The 16,513-nt window shown below is 33.6% G+C and overlaps 4 protein-coding genes across 9 annotated transcripts; 3 read left to right on the forward strand and 1 right to left on the reverse strand.

Annotated features, from left to right (window-relative positions):
* Positions 1-3,303: 3,303 nt before the first annotated feature.
* LOC114164099 (glutathione S-transferase L3-like) lies at positions 3,304-5,848 on the forward strand. Its single transcript, XM_028048617.1, has 10 exons — positions 3,304-3,387; positions 3,491-3,565; positions 4,096-4,156; positions 4,312-4,398; positions 4,483-4,581; positions 4,666-4,768; positions 4,853-4,929; positions 5,142-5,249; positions 5,425-5,505; positions 5,606-5,848. Exons 1-10 carry the CDS (start codon positions 3,377-3,379, stop codon positions 5,609-5,611), a joined length of 708 nt encoding a protein of 235 aa, XP_027904418.1. The 5' UTR covers positions 3,304-3,376; the 3' UTR covers positions 5,612-5,848.
* LOC114164066 (pentatricopeptide repeat-containing protein At3g53360, mitochondrial-like) lies at positions 5,605-9,729 on the reverse strand. Of its 4 annotated transcripts, XM_028048557.1 has the most exons (4): positions 9,245-9,551; positions 8,773-8,835; positions 7,903-8,667; positions 5,605-7,768 (listed from the first exon to the last, which is right to left on the reverse strand). In XM_028048557.1, exons 3-4 carry the CDS (start codon positions 7,922-7,924, stop codon positions 6,198-6,200), a joined length of 1,593 nt encoding a protein of 530 aa, XP_027904358.1. In that variant the 5' UTR covers positions 7,925-8,667; positions 8,773-8,835; positions 9,245-9,551; the 3' UTR covers positions 5,605-6,197. The 4 variants fall into 4 exon arrangements, with proteins under 4 accessions (XP_027904358.1, XP_027904377.1, XP_027904366.1 ...); XM_028048576.1 differs by lacking the exons at positions 8,773-8,835; positions 9,245-9,551 and adding an exon at positions 9,650-9,729; XM_028048565.1 differs by lacking the exon at positions 8,773-8,835.
* A 28-nt stretch (positions 9,730-9,757) lies between these two features.
* On the forward strand, positions 9,758-13,021 carry LOC114164079 (glutathione S-transferase L3-like). Of its 3 annotated transcripts, none has more exons than XM_028048589.1 (10): positions 9,758-9,873; positions 9,936-10,037; positions 10,115-10,175; positions 10,468-10,554; positions 10,641-10,739; positions 10,821-10,920; positions 11,008-11,084; positions 11,293-11,400; positions 11,664-11,744; positions 11,868-13,021. In XM_028048589.1, the coding sequence occupies exons 1-10, from the start codon at positions 9,863-9,865 to the stop codon at positions 11,877-11,879; spliced, it is 738 nt and encodes a 245-aa protein (XP_027904390.1). In that variant the 5' UTR covers positions 9,758-9,862; the 3' UTR covers positions 11,880-13,021. The 3 variants fall into 3 exon arrangements, with proteins under 3 accessions (XP_027904390.1, XP_027904398.1, XP_027904406.1); XM_028048597.1 differs by having other exon boundaries at positions 9,765-9,873; positions 9,963-10,037; positions 12,423-13,013; XM_028048605.1 differs by having other exon boundaries at positions 9,848-9,873; positions 12,423-13,015.
* An 861-nt stretch (positions 13,022-13,882) lies between these two features.
* LOC114173794 (glutathione S-transferase L3) lies at positions 13,883-16,457 on the forward strand. The gene is made up of 10 exons (XM_028058404.1): positions 13,883-14,074; positions 14,192-14,266; positions 14,349-14,409; positions 14,809-14,895; positions 14,981-15,079; positions 15,165-15,267; positions 15,355-15,431; positions 15,631-15,738; positions 15,999-16,079; positions 16,193-16,457. Exons 1-10 carry the CDS (start codon positions 14,064-14,066, stop codon positions 16,202-16,204), a joined length of 714 nt encoding a protein of 237 aa, XP_027914205.1. The 5' UTR covers positions 13,883-14,063; the 3' UTR covers positions 16,205-16,457.
* The last annotated feature ends 56 nt before the right edge of the window (positions 16,458-16,513 follow it).

Consider the following 16,513-nt stretch of genomic DNA (forward strand, 5'->3'; position numbering starts at 1 on the left):
TATACGCATCGGCGGACCATAATAATGATAACGGGCAAGGCTCCCAATTTTTTTATATTTATATAATTTAAAATATATTTTTAAAAATTAAATATTTTAATATATTTTACATATATGATATTCTAAAAAAAATTATATATTTATATCTATATATAAAGAATTTTTAGTTTCTATTTTCGTTTAAAAATATTAAGTTGGTCTTCCAGTGTTTTTTAGTTTCAATTTATTATTGATTTTTGAAACAATTATATAATTTGGTCATTTTTCCTTAAATTTCTTGAATCAGATTAAGATTTTTTTATAAAAATTGAAGTTGTGAATAAGGATGGTTTGCTTTATTGGTATAACTGACATAATACTAATGTCAATTTTGATAAAAATCTTTGTTTTACTTCAAGAAATTTAACGAAAAGGATCAAATTGCATCAATTTTTAAAAATCGGAACCAAATTAAGACTAAAAAAAACTAGAGAACCAACTTGACATTTTTGGACGAAAAAATGGACCAAAAGAATAATTCAACCAAAATTTGGTACCCCGAAAATATTGGTTGAAGATCCGCTACTTGATATACGATAGTCAAAGTGAATAAATGTGTTTCAATGCAAGAAATGTTCTTTAAAAGATGGTGTGTTATGCTTGTGTTACAGTTAATTTTTATTTCAAATAAATGTCTTTGTAAGGGACCATCAAATTGTTTAGTCTCAAGATTAAGTGGTATTTGACTTGGTGACTTAATTTAATGTACTTAAATTAAATTTAATAAGAATTATGTTATAAATAGGTTAAATATGTTTTAGGTCACTTACGTAATATCTCATTTTAGTAGTCTAAAACTAATAAAATCAGACATTCCAAGATAATATTCAAAGGTAAATTAACAAAATATAAACTATATCAGTACAGTCCTTTAAGAGTTCATATTATAAAAACATATCATTTATACAACAACACCAAACATGCAAAGGTATCCCTATACCAAATGTACTAGCCACTTGGTTCATCCATTGTAATCTCACAATTCTAACTATGAACTTTTCATCATGTAAAGGTGCATCTAAGCATGCATCTTTATTTGCTTCCACAAAAACGATAATCAACGCAAAAAGAAATCCACAACACAAGATCACAAATTGTAAGAGTAAGTTAGTACAGAAGAATTATCCTAAGACCATTTAAATCATATAATTTATAAGTCATGGGCAAACTATAAATAATTCACATAATTGCACACAAATAGTTGATACTAAACTCCGTTATCCAGTTACATGCATTTATAATCGAAATCACTAGAGACTTGCACTTGTGGTGACCTCTACTGTTCTGCAAAGCCATTGATAATGGGTTTCACCCTACCACACACAAGGTTAATCCATGATCATCTAATGTCATTATCCTACCTCAGACTATGACCTTCTGCTACTCTCACCACATAAACTATTACACTCTATTTGAGTGTGAATAATCATATACATAGGAACAACACAAGAACAATCAAGACCTACTTCTATGATCACTGACCAACACAAGACTCATATTGATGATTAAAACCTCACATGCAACCAAAGAAGAGTCACATGCAAGCTAGAACAAACAAGACCCACAAGAAAACGAGCAAAAGTTAAACTTACACGATTGAAGAAACACTAACCAACAAAGACTCATATTGATGATTGAAACCTCACATGCAACTAAAGGAGAGTCACATGCAAGCTAGAACAGAGAAGACCCGTAAGAAATCAAGTAGAAGTTCAACTCACACGGTTTACAAAACTGATTAGACAGAAACGAAGAGCTCACTAAGAGAATCACCCTAACGGTCCTAAATCTTCAATCAGAAGAAGAATAGAAGATGACCACTCCTAAAGAGAAGTCAGAGAATTTCTGGAAAAGTAGTTTCTAAAGAGATTATGTGTTTTAAAATAATGAAATTCGTTTATAACAAAACTATTTATAGTAAAACCCTTTAATATTAAAATAATCATGTCTTACTCTTTTTAAAGCACTATCACTTCTATAATGTCATTTTCTAAAGTTTTACACGTTAACTTCTAGTGAAATTTGAAATTAATTTATCTTTTTAACTTTGACCTTTTAACTAATATTTGTTAAATTTATTTAACGTTTCAAATGTATTTCATGATAACAACTTAATTTGTTTATACCGTTTGACACATTTCTACTTTAGTGTTAGAGATGTGTTTGAAAGGTCAAATAAATTTAACAAAATTTGGTTAAAATGATTAAATCTACGCATTTCTAAAATTGTAAAAATAAATTGAACCAAAATTTCAAAGAATGACTAATTCCAATTTTTACTAAAAATTAAAGAATTAAAATCATATTTAACCTTTATAAATTTTTTTATTAATGGCATCATTTATGTTTTTCACTCCAAGTGCAATTTCTTTTCTTATCTTTATGGCTTGATTGCATACTCTCAAATATTATCTAAACGAGATGTGGTGTTGTAAGAAATACGATACTGTAATCAATTCCTTATTAACATACACAAAATAAAATTATATAGGAGCCAAAAAAGTTATATTGACTTGTTTAAATTCTTAAATTTGTCTAACGAATTAATTATATATATATATATATATATATATATATGAATTAAAATACCGGTTAGTCATTATTTTAACGAATGTTTCTTTTGATTAAAGATATTTGAACCTATTTTTAATTTGTAACTCTTATTTAACAATATATACGAACAAATATTTTTTTTTGTATGTGTTTAACTCTTTCATTGTATATATATTACTAAATACTTAAATTTGTTCATACAACATTAGGTGATATTGCTAAAAAAGTATAAAAATGCTTTTAACAATTCTTTTAATTACAAAAAAAAAATCAATTACTTTATATGAATTACTTCTAGGATGAAAGATAGGGGATACAGAAAGGGTTGGAAAAAAAGGACTTTTCAAACGAGACTTTAAGTCCCCAATTAAAATCCTGTTTAGATTCTTAAATGGGTCTGAAAAAAAATCAAACATTTTTATATTTCATAATGTAAAGACTTTTTGGTGAAAGAAAAAGTTCTCATATTATTATATTTATTTAGCCAAGATTTGTTGCTTAAAATAAATTTTCAGGTTTTCATATGCAACTCAATTACCTCAACCAAGCTTCTATGGTAAGACATAACGTCACCTGATTCTCAAATCTCAACGAACCTAATGTCTGCCGCCACCCACTGTATAAAAAACAATAACTTCGTCACTGCTTGCGACTTCAAGCTTCACAGTATAAACTATGTCCTATAAATGCAAAACATTCTCTTTGAAGTGAGTTCATTCTGTAGTTGCTATTCGTGTGTTACTTCATCACTTTTTTGAAATCAGAAAGATATATATATATATCAATGGCAACTTCGTAAGATATATCATATGTTTCTTTACATTAATTCTACTGTTTTATCAATTCTATCATTTCATCATCTTTCATAAGCTCTTGTTTTTTTTTTTTTTTTTTTAAGGAGTGTGGTAAACGTTCGACCTCCTGCATTAACTTCTAACTCTGAACCACTCCCATTTTTTGACGGAACCACAAGGTGCCACTCATCACCTATTGTCCATTATTTTATTTATGTCGAAAAGATTAAATATATTTTTAGTCTCTAAACTTTAAATCCAAACTGAAATTGATTTCTATATGAAATTTTGATATATTTAGATCTCCAACCTTTTATAAATAAATGTATATAAGTATCTGTTTAAAACTTTGATACATTTCGATCTCCAAACATTAAAAATATATGATTATAGTTCTTTTGATCAAATTATGTACAAAAAATTGACGTGTCAAATGTGTTTTTCAGCTTACATTGAAGCGAAAATGTGTCAAACGGGATAAACAATTCAAATGTCAGCATGAAACACGTTTTACATGTCAAAATCAACAAATTTTAATGTAATTGGATTATGGGGACAATTTCCATTAATTTTTTAAGTTTAGCGACCAAAATATATAAAAGTCTCAAACAAATTTTAATTTCGCATTAAAATTAATTACTAGAACATATTTAACCCGAATATATATAATAATTTAATTACGAGCGTGTAATTTGAATGGTATTTGTAGGTTGTACATTTGCTATCTGTGCCCTTATGCACAACGTGCATGGATAACTAGGAACTGCAAGGTTGTTTTCTCACTTGTACCTTTTTTTTTCAGCTTTCAAGTTCTGCTAAGTCTAGTGCTTCCGATATATACAAACTCTCTGGTTCTTCTTAGAAATATGAATGAAAGCCTTGTTTCTTCTTTTCTTTATAATTAGTTATGATTTGTGAACTTCAGGGACTGCAAGACAAGATAGAATTGGTTCCTATTGACCTCAAAAATAGGCCTTCTTGGTATAAAGAGAAGGTGTACACTCTTAATAAGGTACATAGACATTATCAGTATTTTAACTGAAGAGAACTATTTGATTTGGTTGATGGATTATAACACGCTCTTCTTATGTTATAGGTGCCATCGTTGGAGCACAATGGCAAGGTTTTAGGAGAAAGTCTTGATTTGATCAGATATATAGATGCCAACTTTGAAGGGCCATCTCTATATCCAAGTGTAAGAAATATGCATCAACTTTGTACATTTATCTGTGTAAGTTGAAAGGGAAGTCATGACTCTTGATGAGTGGAAAATTTTCAGGATCCTGCTAAGAGAGAATTTGGTGAGCAAATGATATCCCATGTTGATACGTTCACCAGTGGCATATACTCTTCATATAAAGGAGATCCTGTACAACAAACCAGTAAGATGTTAACATTTTTTTTTCTTCTGAATGTAAGTAAAGATATCATATAGAATTGTTGAATGGTTTAGAATTGATCAACAGGTGCTGCTTTTGATTACTTGGAGAATGCTCTTGGTAAATTTGATGATGGACCATTCTTCCTTGGCCAATTTAGTTTGGTGAGTTGAAATTCTCATCAATCTTGAAATTTTGTTCAGTTGTGTTGATTTCACCATAAAGTTGTATGAAAGTTAGACCCATCTGTGATGTGGTTATCACAGAAGGAAAAAAGAGATGCAGCCATATCAGATGTAATGAAAAGTTTTGTTATATCAAAGTATAATATTTTCCCACTATCACTGATGATTTTAAACACTGTGGTTATGATCAGGTGGATATTGCCTATGTTTCATTTATTGAAAGAATCCAATTGGTCTTTTCTGAAATTTTTGAGCACGACATCACAGCAGGAAGGCCCAAACTAGCCACATGGATTCAGGTTCATATTTCTGTGCAATCCAAAAGTCATATTTATTTTTATTTTTTAATTAAGTTTGCATGATTTGATCCTAATATTCAATCTACTTTAATATCTGGAAATGAAATGGTCTATTTAAATAAGCCTAATTCTGGTTTCTTTACATTTACTGATTCTAAGTTAATTGTGATTGCAGGAGGCTAATAAGATTGAGGGCTATAAGCAGACGAAAGTAGACAAGGAGAAGTATTTGGAAGCTTTCAAGATAAAGTTTTTGGTATTACGAACTTCAACTAGTCAAAAGTTTTTGTTGCTGTCTTTCTATGTTTTTTTTCTTTTTGCTAGTTTTCTAACTGTTTATGTTTATACTTTTATAGGCTTAAAAGTGAAAGCGGGTTGCTGTTGCACTGGTGTTTAAGATAAAGTGAATAAAGATTTGTTTCAGTTCAGAAGATGGTGTGTTGTGTCTGCTTGTGTTGCAGTTACTTGATTTCAAACTTTTGTATGGGACCATCAAATTGTTCCCGAAGTGTAATAAACTTAAGACGTGATCTTTTGTTCCCAAATTATTTACCTTTCAAAAATGAACTGATATATAAAATTTATCACTAGTTACATAATCTCTGTATTTCACTCCAAAGTACATGTTTTTTCATCTTCATCGTTTGATTGCGTACACCAAAGTACACACACACATACATTTTCTTTTTTATAAACACACACACACACACATATATATATTCGTTTTTATTAATATGCAGTTGTTTGCCATTGGCGAATGGAAGAAAACGATTGATGTAGGGGTTTCTGTAATGATTGACGGCTTAGCAGTTCCCCTTTAATTACTTTACTATAATATAAAATGGGAATAGTGATCAGATTTCACTCTTAAAATTAAGTGTCATCGACTCATTGGATCAGTAAAGGATCATCATAGATTTTGGAAGGATTATAACAATTGGTGAGTGTCTACCAAATGTTAATGTCTAACCTCTGACAAGGATCATAACCATGATCCAGCATCTGCAACCATAAATCTTCCAACATACTGTAGATATTTCCGCTCTGTGGATGAGAAGTGTCTTCTGAGAAGAACACGTGGATCTGATCCTTAAATTCTATCCAACTTTGACCAGGAACCTTCTGTACACCCATTTGTTTCATCAAATGCCGTAGTCTCGCAACTTCTTTCCAGTTGCCGGCTGAAGCATTTATGTTAGTAAGTAGCACTAGAGCAGCTGAATTGCAAGGATCGAGTTTTAGTATGTTTTCTGCAACTCGTTCTGCAATGTCAACATTACCATGAGTTTTACAGGAAGCGAGTAGAGTTTTCCATGTATTAATGTCAGGGTCAAATCCCGTTTTCTTAATAAAATTCTCTGCTTCATACAAGCATCCAGCACGAGCGAGCAAATCAACCATGCAAGAAACATGCTCTCTTGTTGGTGCATTACCTAGTTCCACTTCCATGGCTCTATACAAGTGCCAACCTTCCTCCACCAATCCAATGTGACTGCATGCACTGAGAACCCCCAGATACGTGACCTCATTAGGCTTAACACCAAGATTCCTCATCAATCTAAAGAGATTAAGAGCTTCATGTCCAAGTCCAAACTGAGCATAGCCAACAATTAAACTACTCCACGAGACAATATCCGGGTTCTGGGTTGAATCAAAAACATCACGAGCATGTTTAAGTGATCCACACTTTGCATACATGTCAATCAATCTATTGCGGACGGAAACATCAACCACTAGCCCACTTTTAATAGTAAAGCAATGGACTTGATTTCCAACTTCTAGAGATGCCAATTCTGCACAAGTTCCTAATATGGTAGTTATGGTGATACTGTCAGGCTTATTTTCAGAAAAGAGCATCAGCTTAAATAATCTAAAAGCCTCTCTTGCATGTTTGTGTTGCAAGCATGCTGATAGAATTGCATTCCAAGAAACTAAATTGGCTCTTTTACCCAAATATGTGAAAACATTGAATGCATCATGTAGACTTGAACACTTTGTGTACATCGTCAACAAAGAGTTGCATACAGCTGCTTCCTTATCTAAACCTATTTTAATAATGTAAGAATGCATTTGCATGCCTTGGTTACGTGTCAGAAAGCTCCCACAAGGACAGAGTAAGGAGAGAAAAGTAATGTTATCTGGCATCAATCCTGTATGCATCATTTGGTGAAAAAATGATACGGCTTCATTAACATGACCACTATCAGAAAATGCTGTAATAATTGCATTCCATGACACTAAATCCGGGCTTTCAATTTGATAAAACGCTCTTTCTGCCAAAGGTAAGAGTCCAAATTTGGCATACATATCACACAGAGAGCACCCAGCAAAAATGTTCCTCCCTAAACCAAATTTAGCGCAGACTCCATGAATTTGCCTTCCAAATTCTGGTTCTAGAAGGCTTCCACAAGCACTGAATACACTACCAAATATAAACTCATTTGGTTGATAAACAGATTGCCTGAGCATATCTCTAAAAAGATATAAAGCTTCTATATCATTACCAAGTTGAGTAAATCCTGCAATCATAGAAGCCCAGGAAATTAAATCCTTAGTGGAAATAATGTCAAACACACTTGAGGCATGTGCAATTTGTCTAAACTTTGTATACATTGAGATAAGAGCATTTTGTGCAATTAAGTGATGATCATACCCTGATTTAATGACATGACCATGCAGTTGTCTGCCGAAGTCTATATCTCCCACAATGCAGCAAGCCTTAATAATGCTTCCAAATGTAAACTGGTCTGGGAGATAACCTGATCGCAGCATTTGAATATACATAATGATGGCATCATTCTCTTGACCATTCTGCATGTATCCAGAGATCATTATAGTCCAAGAGACCACATTACGCAGCTGCATTGCATCAAAAACTTTTCTAGCATCCTTCAAAGAACCACATTTTCCATACATATTAAGAATATGATTTTGGAGAACAAGGTCTGGCTGACACTTGGATTTTGAAATGTGATCATGGATTTTCTTGCCATAATTTAAAGATCTAAAGTTGGTACAGGCCAGTATTAGATTTACATACGTGCTTGGTTCTAGGTGGATACTCGATTTCTCTAGATTGAAATTAAATGTATCAAGTGCTTCTTTGTATCGCTCTTGCTTGCACATCAAATTGATGTAACTGTTGGTTGACAACTCTGTACTGAGACTGGAGACTACTGTTGTTGATACAATAGGTCTTGTACAATTGTATATACATCGAATCTGGCTTTGAATGATCATGGGCAAGGGATATTGAAAAAGCAAGTGAAGTTTCTTGTTGTTGAGAATCTTACTGGGTGATATTGTGTCAGCAAATTCATCACCAAACCCTGTGGAAAGATTGTGTCTGCAGGAACCAAGCATAAGCATATGATTTGTTCCACAAGGACATTGTTACACAAAAATCATACGCCGTCACCTAAAATGGCCAATCAGAAACCCGTTAAATTTGTGCAAATAACAAAACTAACTAATTTACTTATTAAATATTAATGCGTAAAAGTGGAAAATGAACGTCACAGACTGCCAAAATATCTTCCTATCAGCTCTTGGAGGCTCTTTTTCGAACGGTTGGCGTGCAAAAGAACTGCATTGTAAAATTCGAAATGAAGTAGTGTGGAAAATAATGTCTGTTTATCTGTCTAAACTTAAGAAAGCCAATCATCGTTACGAAAAAACAATGAAGAGGTTTCTAAACCTCGTTCACCAAGTAATATAGTACCAAAAGATAATAACGGAATTAATCTCTCCTTTTGCATTTCCCAAAAAAATGAGGGGTGAATTCAGATTCAAGAGGTTTAATTAGCTGGAACATGCTGATGGTGAAAGTTGAAGTTACGAGTTTTCATAGAAGTCAAAGAAATTGCGGGAACAGAACAGGATAAGAGGGACTTACACAGAGAGAATGGAAAGTGGGGAAGTGTAAGATGGGATAAGAAAAAAGAGATGAAATTGAAATTTTTGGAGGGTCCAATGAAGATTAATCACGGCAATACCTGAACTGAAACAGGGTGACATATCCTAAATATGCTGTTTCTTCTGACCCTGTCTCTCTCAGAAGAAAAAGATTAGAACTTGAAGATCATAGTTGCTTGCAGCAGCAAACCCTCTTTCACCTTCTCTTCTTGTGAAGAGGGAAATCAGATGTTGCCAAATGCTATGGGAGGGTAGTTTGAATTACAGGACCACCTGCTTCTGCTAATATTTGAGAACTTCCCACTTGGGTTGGCAATCAAAATCAAATTAACCTAATGAACGATGATGCTGCTGCGGTAAATCAATTCTAATCAATTTTATAACTTGCGAGATATTAAAAAAATGGTAGAAATGGATCCTTATTAATGTTTGTGTATATAAATCAAAAAGAAAATTAGATGATAAGGATGTGGTAGAGAACTCACAATTTTTTTAATTTTACTAGTCTTTATTCAGGATATTGATTCAATGGTGTCAGAGTTTTGTAGAAGATGATAGATGCCGGTGGGAAAGCAAAACATTGATCACTGCTACCGATTCCTTCACGTGATGGGGTCCCATAAAATGCAAACTCACTCCATTCTGTACACATTTTCTTTCTTCGCCCAAACTTCGCAAACAAACACCCCAACACATCCATGGCAAATGCGTAAGTCACTTCTTCATTCTCCATCGTATGAGATTTATTCATGAATTATTAATTTGAAACAGGTTCTGTTACTCTTCTTCGTCATTCAGCGGCGTGCAAAAAGCTCGTATTCCTCCCCTAACTTCCACCTCCAAGCCACCTCCTCTTTTCGACGGAACTACCAGGTTCTTCTTCTTATTCTTCCTGATTTTTGTGCCGATTACTATATTTTTTTTAATATTTGTTTTGAATTTTGTAATAGGTTGTACATCAGTTATCTTTGTCCCTATGCTCAGCGTGTTTGGATCACTCGGGACTACAAGGTCATCTATTCAGTATTTACCTTCATTTTAAGTAATCTACAACTACTACTATCTTTGGTATTCAATTTACAAGTGAAGATTCCAAAGATAAAAAAAAAAATACAAAATACCACTGCATTCATCTTGCTTAAATTATTAAACATCAAAATCTGATGTTTCGGATGGTCTTAGGCGATTTTTGGTGCTACTTTAGAGGATCAATTTTAAATTTACTCTTTAATTCATGGTATTCGGTGGACCATAGGTCGTTGTCTTTTATGAATGGTGATTGATTTGGGTTTACTGGATGCAGGGACTACAGGACAAGATCGAGCTGGTTCCTTTTGATCTTCCAAACAGGCCTGCCTGGTATAAGGAGAAAGTCTACCCAGAAAACAAGGTGTTTGTTTAACTTACTTATTGAATGAGGAAAAATTATTAGTCCATCATTGAGTATTCAATTGTGATTTTCTTCTGATGGTATAGGTGCCATCATTGGAGCACAATGGGAAGGTCTTGGGAGAAAGTCTCTATTTGATGAAATACATAGACGACAACTTCGAAGGTCCATCACTTATTCCCAGTGTAAGAACTACATATCCTTCCTCTCTTCGCATTTCTATTTATCGTTTAGCAAGGAGTTATCTTGAGAAGATTCTTTTTCAGGATCCTGCCAAGAAAGAATTTGGTGAGCAGTTGATTTCTTATGTTGATACTTTCTCCAAAGAGCTGTATTCATTGAAAGCAGATCCAATACAACAAGCCAGTAAGTACGGTCTTGGGTTTATAAATAGAGGAAGGTGTTGTTTGAGTCCGTAAGAAATTAATTTTCAGAATTGGGGATTTTAATCAGGTCCTGCTTTTGATTACTTGGAGAGTTCTCTTGGTAAATTTGATGATGGTCCATTCTTTCTTGGTCAATTTAGCTGGGTAAGTTGAAATCAATAGTCTTGAAAATGTTCCTTTTCAATTCACTGACCTATCCTCCTGCAAGAAATTCTGGCCAAAAAACGGATAATGATGCGATGGAACAAAATATTAAAGTAGTCATGGCTCAAGCGTAAATAAAGTACAAGATAACTGGTATGGCCTATGACTATATTCTCCAATATAACTTGTAAATGCTTGTGATGATCAGGTGGATATTGCCTATGTTCCGTTTGTTGAAAGATTCCAGCTTGTCCTTTTTGAGTTGTTCAAACATGACATAACTGAAGGAAGACCTAAACTTGCAGCATGGATTGAGGTACACTAGAAGCAGTTCTATGTAAATTATTTTTCAGTTCCAAAGAATTTGTACCGTTATATATTCTTTATGTTACTGGATTGTTTCCTATCATAATCACCAATCTGAGCTTCAAGAGAAAACCTCATATGCTTTGTAACAAGTGGAAACGGAATGTTTCTGATCTTTTTCATGCATTCGATAAGGGAGCCTCAAGACCAACTGCATCTAACTTACTGGTTACAGAAGATATATTCATTCATGAAAATATGTTTCTTGTGCAGGAAGTAAACAAGATTGATGTGTATACACAAACAAGAGGTGATCCAAAGGAGATTCTTGATCTTTTCAAGAAACGGTTATTGGTATTGTAAACAACGTTCACACTCCTCTCAAGATTGAGTTTCTGGCATAATTGTCGTTGATTTCTGCAATTCTTCCTATTCTATTTGCTTCTGTGTTGAACTTCCTACTTTTGTGTCCTGTAGGCTCAACAGTAAAAGCCGGGACGTCGTGCTCTAAGATGTAGATTATTGGCAATAAAGTGTTATGTGTGTGTATATTGAATTGTCATTCTGCTGTTTTATTCGAAGTAATATATAAAATTTTGGTCTAAAATATATGTATAAAAAGAAGATAAAAAAAGGATAGCGTGGTGAACTTAGGGAGATTAGCATGGAAATAATAATAATCAGTGAAAATACATGTATGTTTACTTTTTTTTTATAATATTGAAAAATAATAATTTGTCCAACTAACAAAACTAACTAGTTTAGTTGAAAATGAACCACGTCACAGACCGCAAAAAGCAATGAAGAGGTTTCCTAACCTCGTTCACCGAATAATATAGTAAAAAAAGATAATAACTGAATTAATTCTCCTTTTGCATCCACAAAAATAACGGGTGAATGATAAGTATGAAAAATACTTATTATTCTTATTTTATTGGACTCCTTAATTGTACTTAATTATGTGTTTTGTGGGTAGTTTTAGGTTCTTTTAGGTTAGATATATTTTGTGTTATCTTTGAGATTATTGTATAGGAAAGTGAAGGATTGGAGAAGAAGTGAAGTTATTCTGTCAGGACCCAGTCGCCCAGCGAAATGGACCAGTCGCCCAGCGAGTGTTCTCTTTCGCCCAGCGAGTAATCACCGGTCGCCCAGCGAGTAAGTCATCTCGCCCAGCGAGAAGACGGTTTTCTGAAGTGGTTATAGTTTCGAAAACTTACACGAAACGGTGTGCTGGAGTGTGGGAACGCGACAGAACCAGAAAGGAGACGAAAAAGCGTCATTCTAGGGCAAGGAGACTTCACAACAATTCATCCATTCCATCAAATTCATCCATACTTTGTTCTAGATGCTTAGGAGTGACTAAACTCCTCCTTCATTGGGGTTGGATGTAATGAACCTATACTCTTTGTAATTTTTCTATGCAATGTAATCTCTTTCGTTGTTCATATGTTTTATCTCAATTATAAATGTGCTTGATGGAAATCTTTGCTATTTGGTTGTATCTAATTATTGGAAAATGAATTAGAACTTAACCTTAGATAGAACAACCATGAGATTGGGTTCTAGGAATAGACGTAATCTCTAGGTCATTCTATACATTAAATCTTAATGCAAGTCATGTGTTAAAATAGTTAAGAAATTAATATTTTGACATATTTGACTTAAAACTTACTTCTAAGGAATTAGTGGTGAGTAAGCTTATGATGAGGATGTTTGACCACGATAGAGAAATTGTGTAGAAAATATTGGGTTAGTATGGTTCATGAAATCCAACCTTGATGAAGTATTTCTTAAATCCTTTTATAACTTTAGTGTTTATAAATTTTGCATGTTGTTCTTAAATTAAATCAATCTTTTACTTTGACGTTATTGTTAAAATTAGTAAATAATCATACTTAGACAAACGAACACAAATCCTTTGAGAAAACGATACTTAGACTTCCATTTTTACTACTTGTAACGAATTGGTACACTTGCCAAAGAGTTAACGGTGAATTCAGATTCAAGAGGTGTAATTAGCCGGAACATTCGAGTGGTGAAAGTTGAAGTTACGAGTTTTCACGAAAGGAAAAGAAATTGCGGGAACAGAACATAAAAGAGGGGAATTACAGAGAGAATGTAAAGTGCGTGTAAGATGGAATAAGAAAACAGGGATGAAGTTGAAATTTTGGAGGGTCCAATGAAGACAAAAAAAAAAAAGTACCAGAAGTGAGACAAAGCGAAAGATCACAAATATGTTGTTTCTTCTGACTATGTCTCTCTGAAGAACAAAAATTAGAACTTGAAGTTCAAAGTTGCTTTTCAATTTGTTGTATAGAATGCTCATATGTGACGTAAGAAATACTAAAAAATGGTAATGAATAAAGTAAGTGAAGAATAGGAGAATCTCACTCCTTATTCATGTTTGAATATATAAATTAAAAAAAAAATTATATGATAATGATGTAGTAAGAGAATTCATAATTTTTTTAATTTTAATTCAATGGTGTTAGAGTTTTCTGGAAGCTGGGAGTGACAGATACAGTAGTGGAGAAACAAAACATTGATGACTGCTACCGATTCCTTGACTTGATGGGGTCCTATAAAAGGCAAACGCACTCCAACTGAACCTGGACGCCATTCTGTACACATTTTTTCTTTCTTTCTTTGCCCAAACTTCGCAAACAAACATCCATGGCAACTGCGTAAGTCATTTCATCATTCTCCATCGCATGAGATTTATTCATGAATTATGATCTGCTCTTACTTTTAATTTGAAAACGGTTCCTCTTCGCTAACTGTTACTCTTCTTCGTCATTCAGCGGCGTGCAAGAACCTCGTATTCCACCCCTAACTTCCACCTCCGAGCCACCTCCACTTTTCGACGGAACCACCAGGTTCTTCTTATTCTTATTCTTCTTCCTTATTTTTGTGCCGATCACTATAGTTTTTTAATATTTGTTTTGAATTTTGTCATAGGTTGTATATCAGTTATATTTGTCCCTATGCGCAGCGTGCTTGGATCGCTCGGAACTACAAGGTCCCCCTCTACTTTTCCACTTTTTGAAATGATCTATTCAGTATTCACCTTCGTTTTAATTAATCTACTACTGCTATTATCTTTGTTATTTAATTTACAAGTGAATACCTTCATTTGTCCTTTCTATAAAATGTCATACATAATAAAAGATGAAGATGGCAAAAATAACAAAATACAAACTACCACCGCCTTCATCTTGCTTAAATGATTAAACATCGAGAGAGGTAGAACTAATATTCTGATGTTTCAGATATTAATTTGGCCACTGGGATTGTCTTATTCAACTTTTGGAGCTATTTAGAGGATCAATTTTAAATTTACTCTTTAATTCATGGTATTCTGTGAGCCATAAGTCGTTTTCTTTCATGATTGGTGATTCATTTGGGTTTACTCATGCAGGGACTACAGGACAAGATTGAACTGGTTCCTATTGATCTTCAAAACAGGCCTGCCTGGTATAAGGAGAAAGTCTACCCAGAAAACAAGGTGTTTGTTTAACTTGCTTATTGAATGAGGAAAAATTATTAGTCTATGATTGGGTGTTCAATTGTGATTTTTTTTCCTGTTATAGGTGCCATCATTGGAGCACAATGGGAAGGTCTTGGGAGAGAGTCTGGATTTGGTCAAATACATAGATGACAACTTCGAAGGTCCATCTCTGGTTCCCAGTGTAAGAACTGTATATTCTTTCTCACTTTACATTTCTGTTTATCGTTTAGCGTGGAGTTGTCTTGAGAATACATTGTTTTTCCCAGGATCCTGCCAAGAAAGAATTTGGTGAGCAATTGATTTCTTATGTTGATACTTTCACCAAAGAGCTGTATTCTGCATTGAAAGGAGATCCAATACAACAAGCCAGTAAGTACGGTTTTGGTTTTACAAACAGAGGAAAGTGTTGTTTGGGTCCCTGTGAAATTAATTTTCAGAATCGGGGATTTTAATCAGGTCCTGCTTTTGATTACTTGGAGAATTCTCTTGGAAAATTTGATGATGGGCCATTCTTTCTTGGTCAATTTAGCTGGGTAAGTTGAAATCAATAGTCTTGAAAATGTTCCTTTTCAATTGACTGACCTCTCCTCCTGCAAGAAATTCTGGCCAAAAACTTAATGATGTGATGGTATTAAAAGTAGTCAAGGCTCAAGTGTAATTAAAGTATAAGATAAATGATATGGCCTAAGACTATATTCTCCCATATGACCTATAAATGCTTGTGATGATCAGGTGGATATTGCCTATGTTCCATTTGTTGAAAGATTCCAGCTCGTCTTTTTGGAGGTGTTCAAACATGATATAACTGAAGGAAGACCTAAACTTGCAGCATGGATTGAGGTACAAAAGAAACAATTCTATGCAAATTATTTGCCAGTTCCAAAGAATATGTACCGCTTTATATTCTTTTTATGTTAATGGATTGTTTCCTATCATAATCAACAATCTGAGCTTCAAGAGAACTTCTATGCTTTGTAACAAGTGGAAACAGAATGGTCCTGATCTTTTCATGTCTTTAACAAGGGAGCCTCAAGACCAACTGCTTCAAAACTTACTGGTTACAGAAGATATATTCATTTGTGAAAATGTTTCTTTTGCAGGAAGTGAACAAGATTAATGGGTATACACAAACAAGAGGTGATCCTAAGGATATTGTTGATCTTTTCAAGAAACGTTTTTTGGTACTGTAAACAACATTCACACTCCTCTCCAGATTGAGTTTTTGGCATAATTTCTGCAATTCTTCCTATTCTATTTGCTACTGTGTTGAACTTCTACCTGTTGTGTCTTGCAGGCTCAACAGTAAAAGCCGGGGCGTCCTCTAAGATGTAGATTATTGGCAATAAAGTATTATGTGTGTACGGGACGCTTCTTTTGTTTGCTAGAATCGAGAATAAGCTATAATAGGCAAGCTTTGGTTTGGCTGCTAGTGTTGCTGCAAATAATTTGATTTCAAGGTTTAGATGAATTATATGTTCCAGCTTGGCATGGAATTATCCTATGATTATTATGTTTGGATATATAATATCATAATAAATTAATTGTCTTTTTTATACTCTTCCTGATGGTGAATTCTGTCATCATGCAGATTTATTTGAAGTAATATATATATATA

This window comes from Vigna unguiculata, chromosome 1, assembly GCF_004118075.2.
Source record: "Vigna unguiculata cultivar IT97K-499-35 chromosome 1, ASM411807v1, whole genome shotgun sequence".
NCBI lineage: Eukaryota > Viridiplantae > Streptophyta > Magnoliopsida > Fabales > Fabaceae > Vigna > Vigna unguiculata.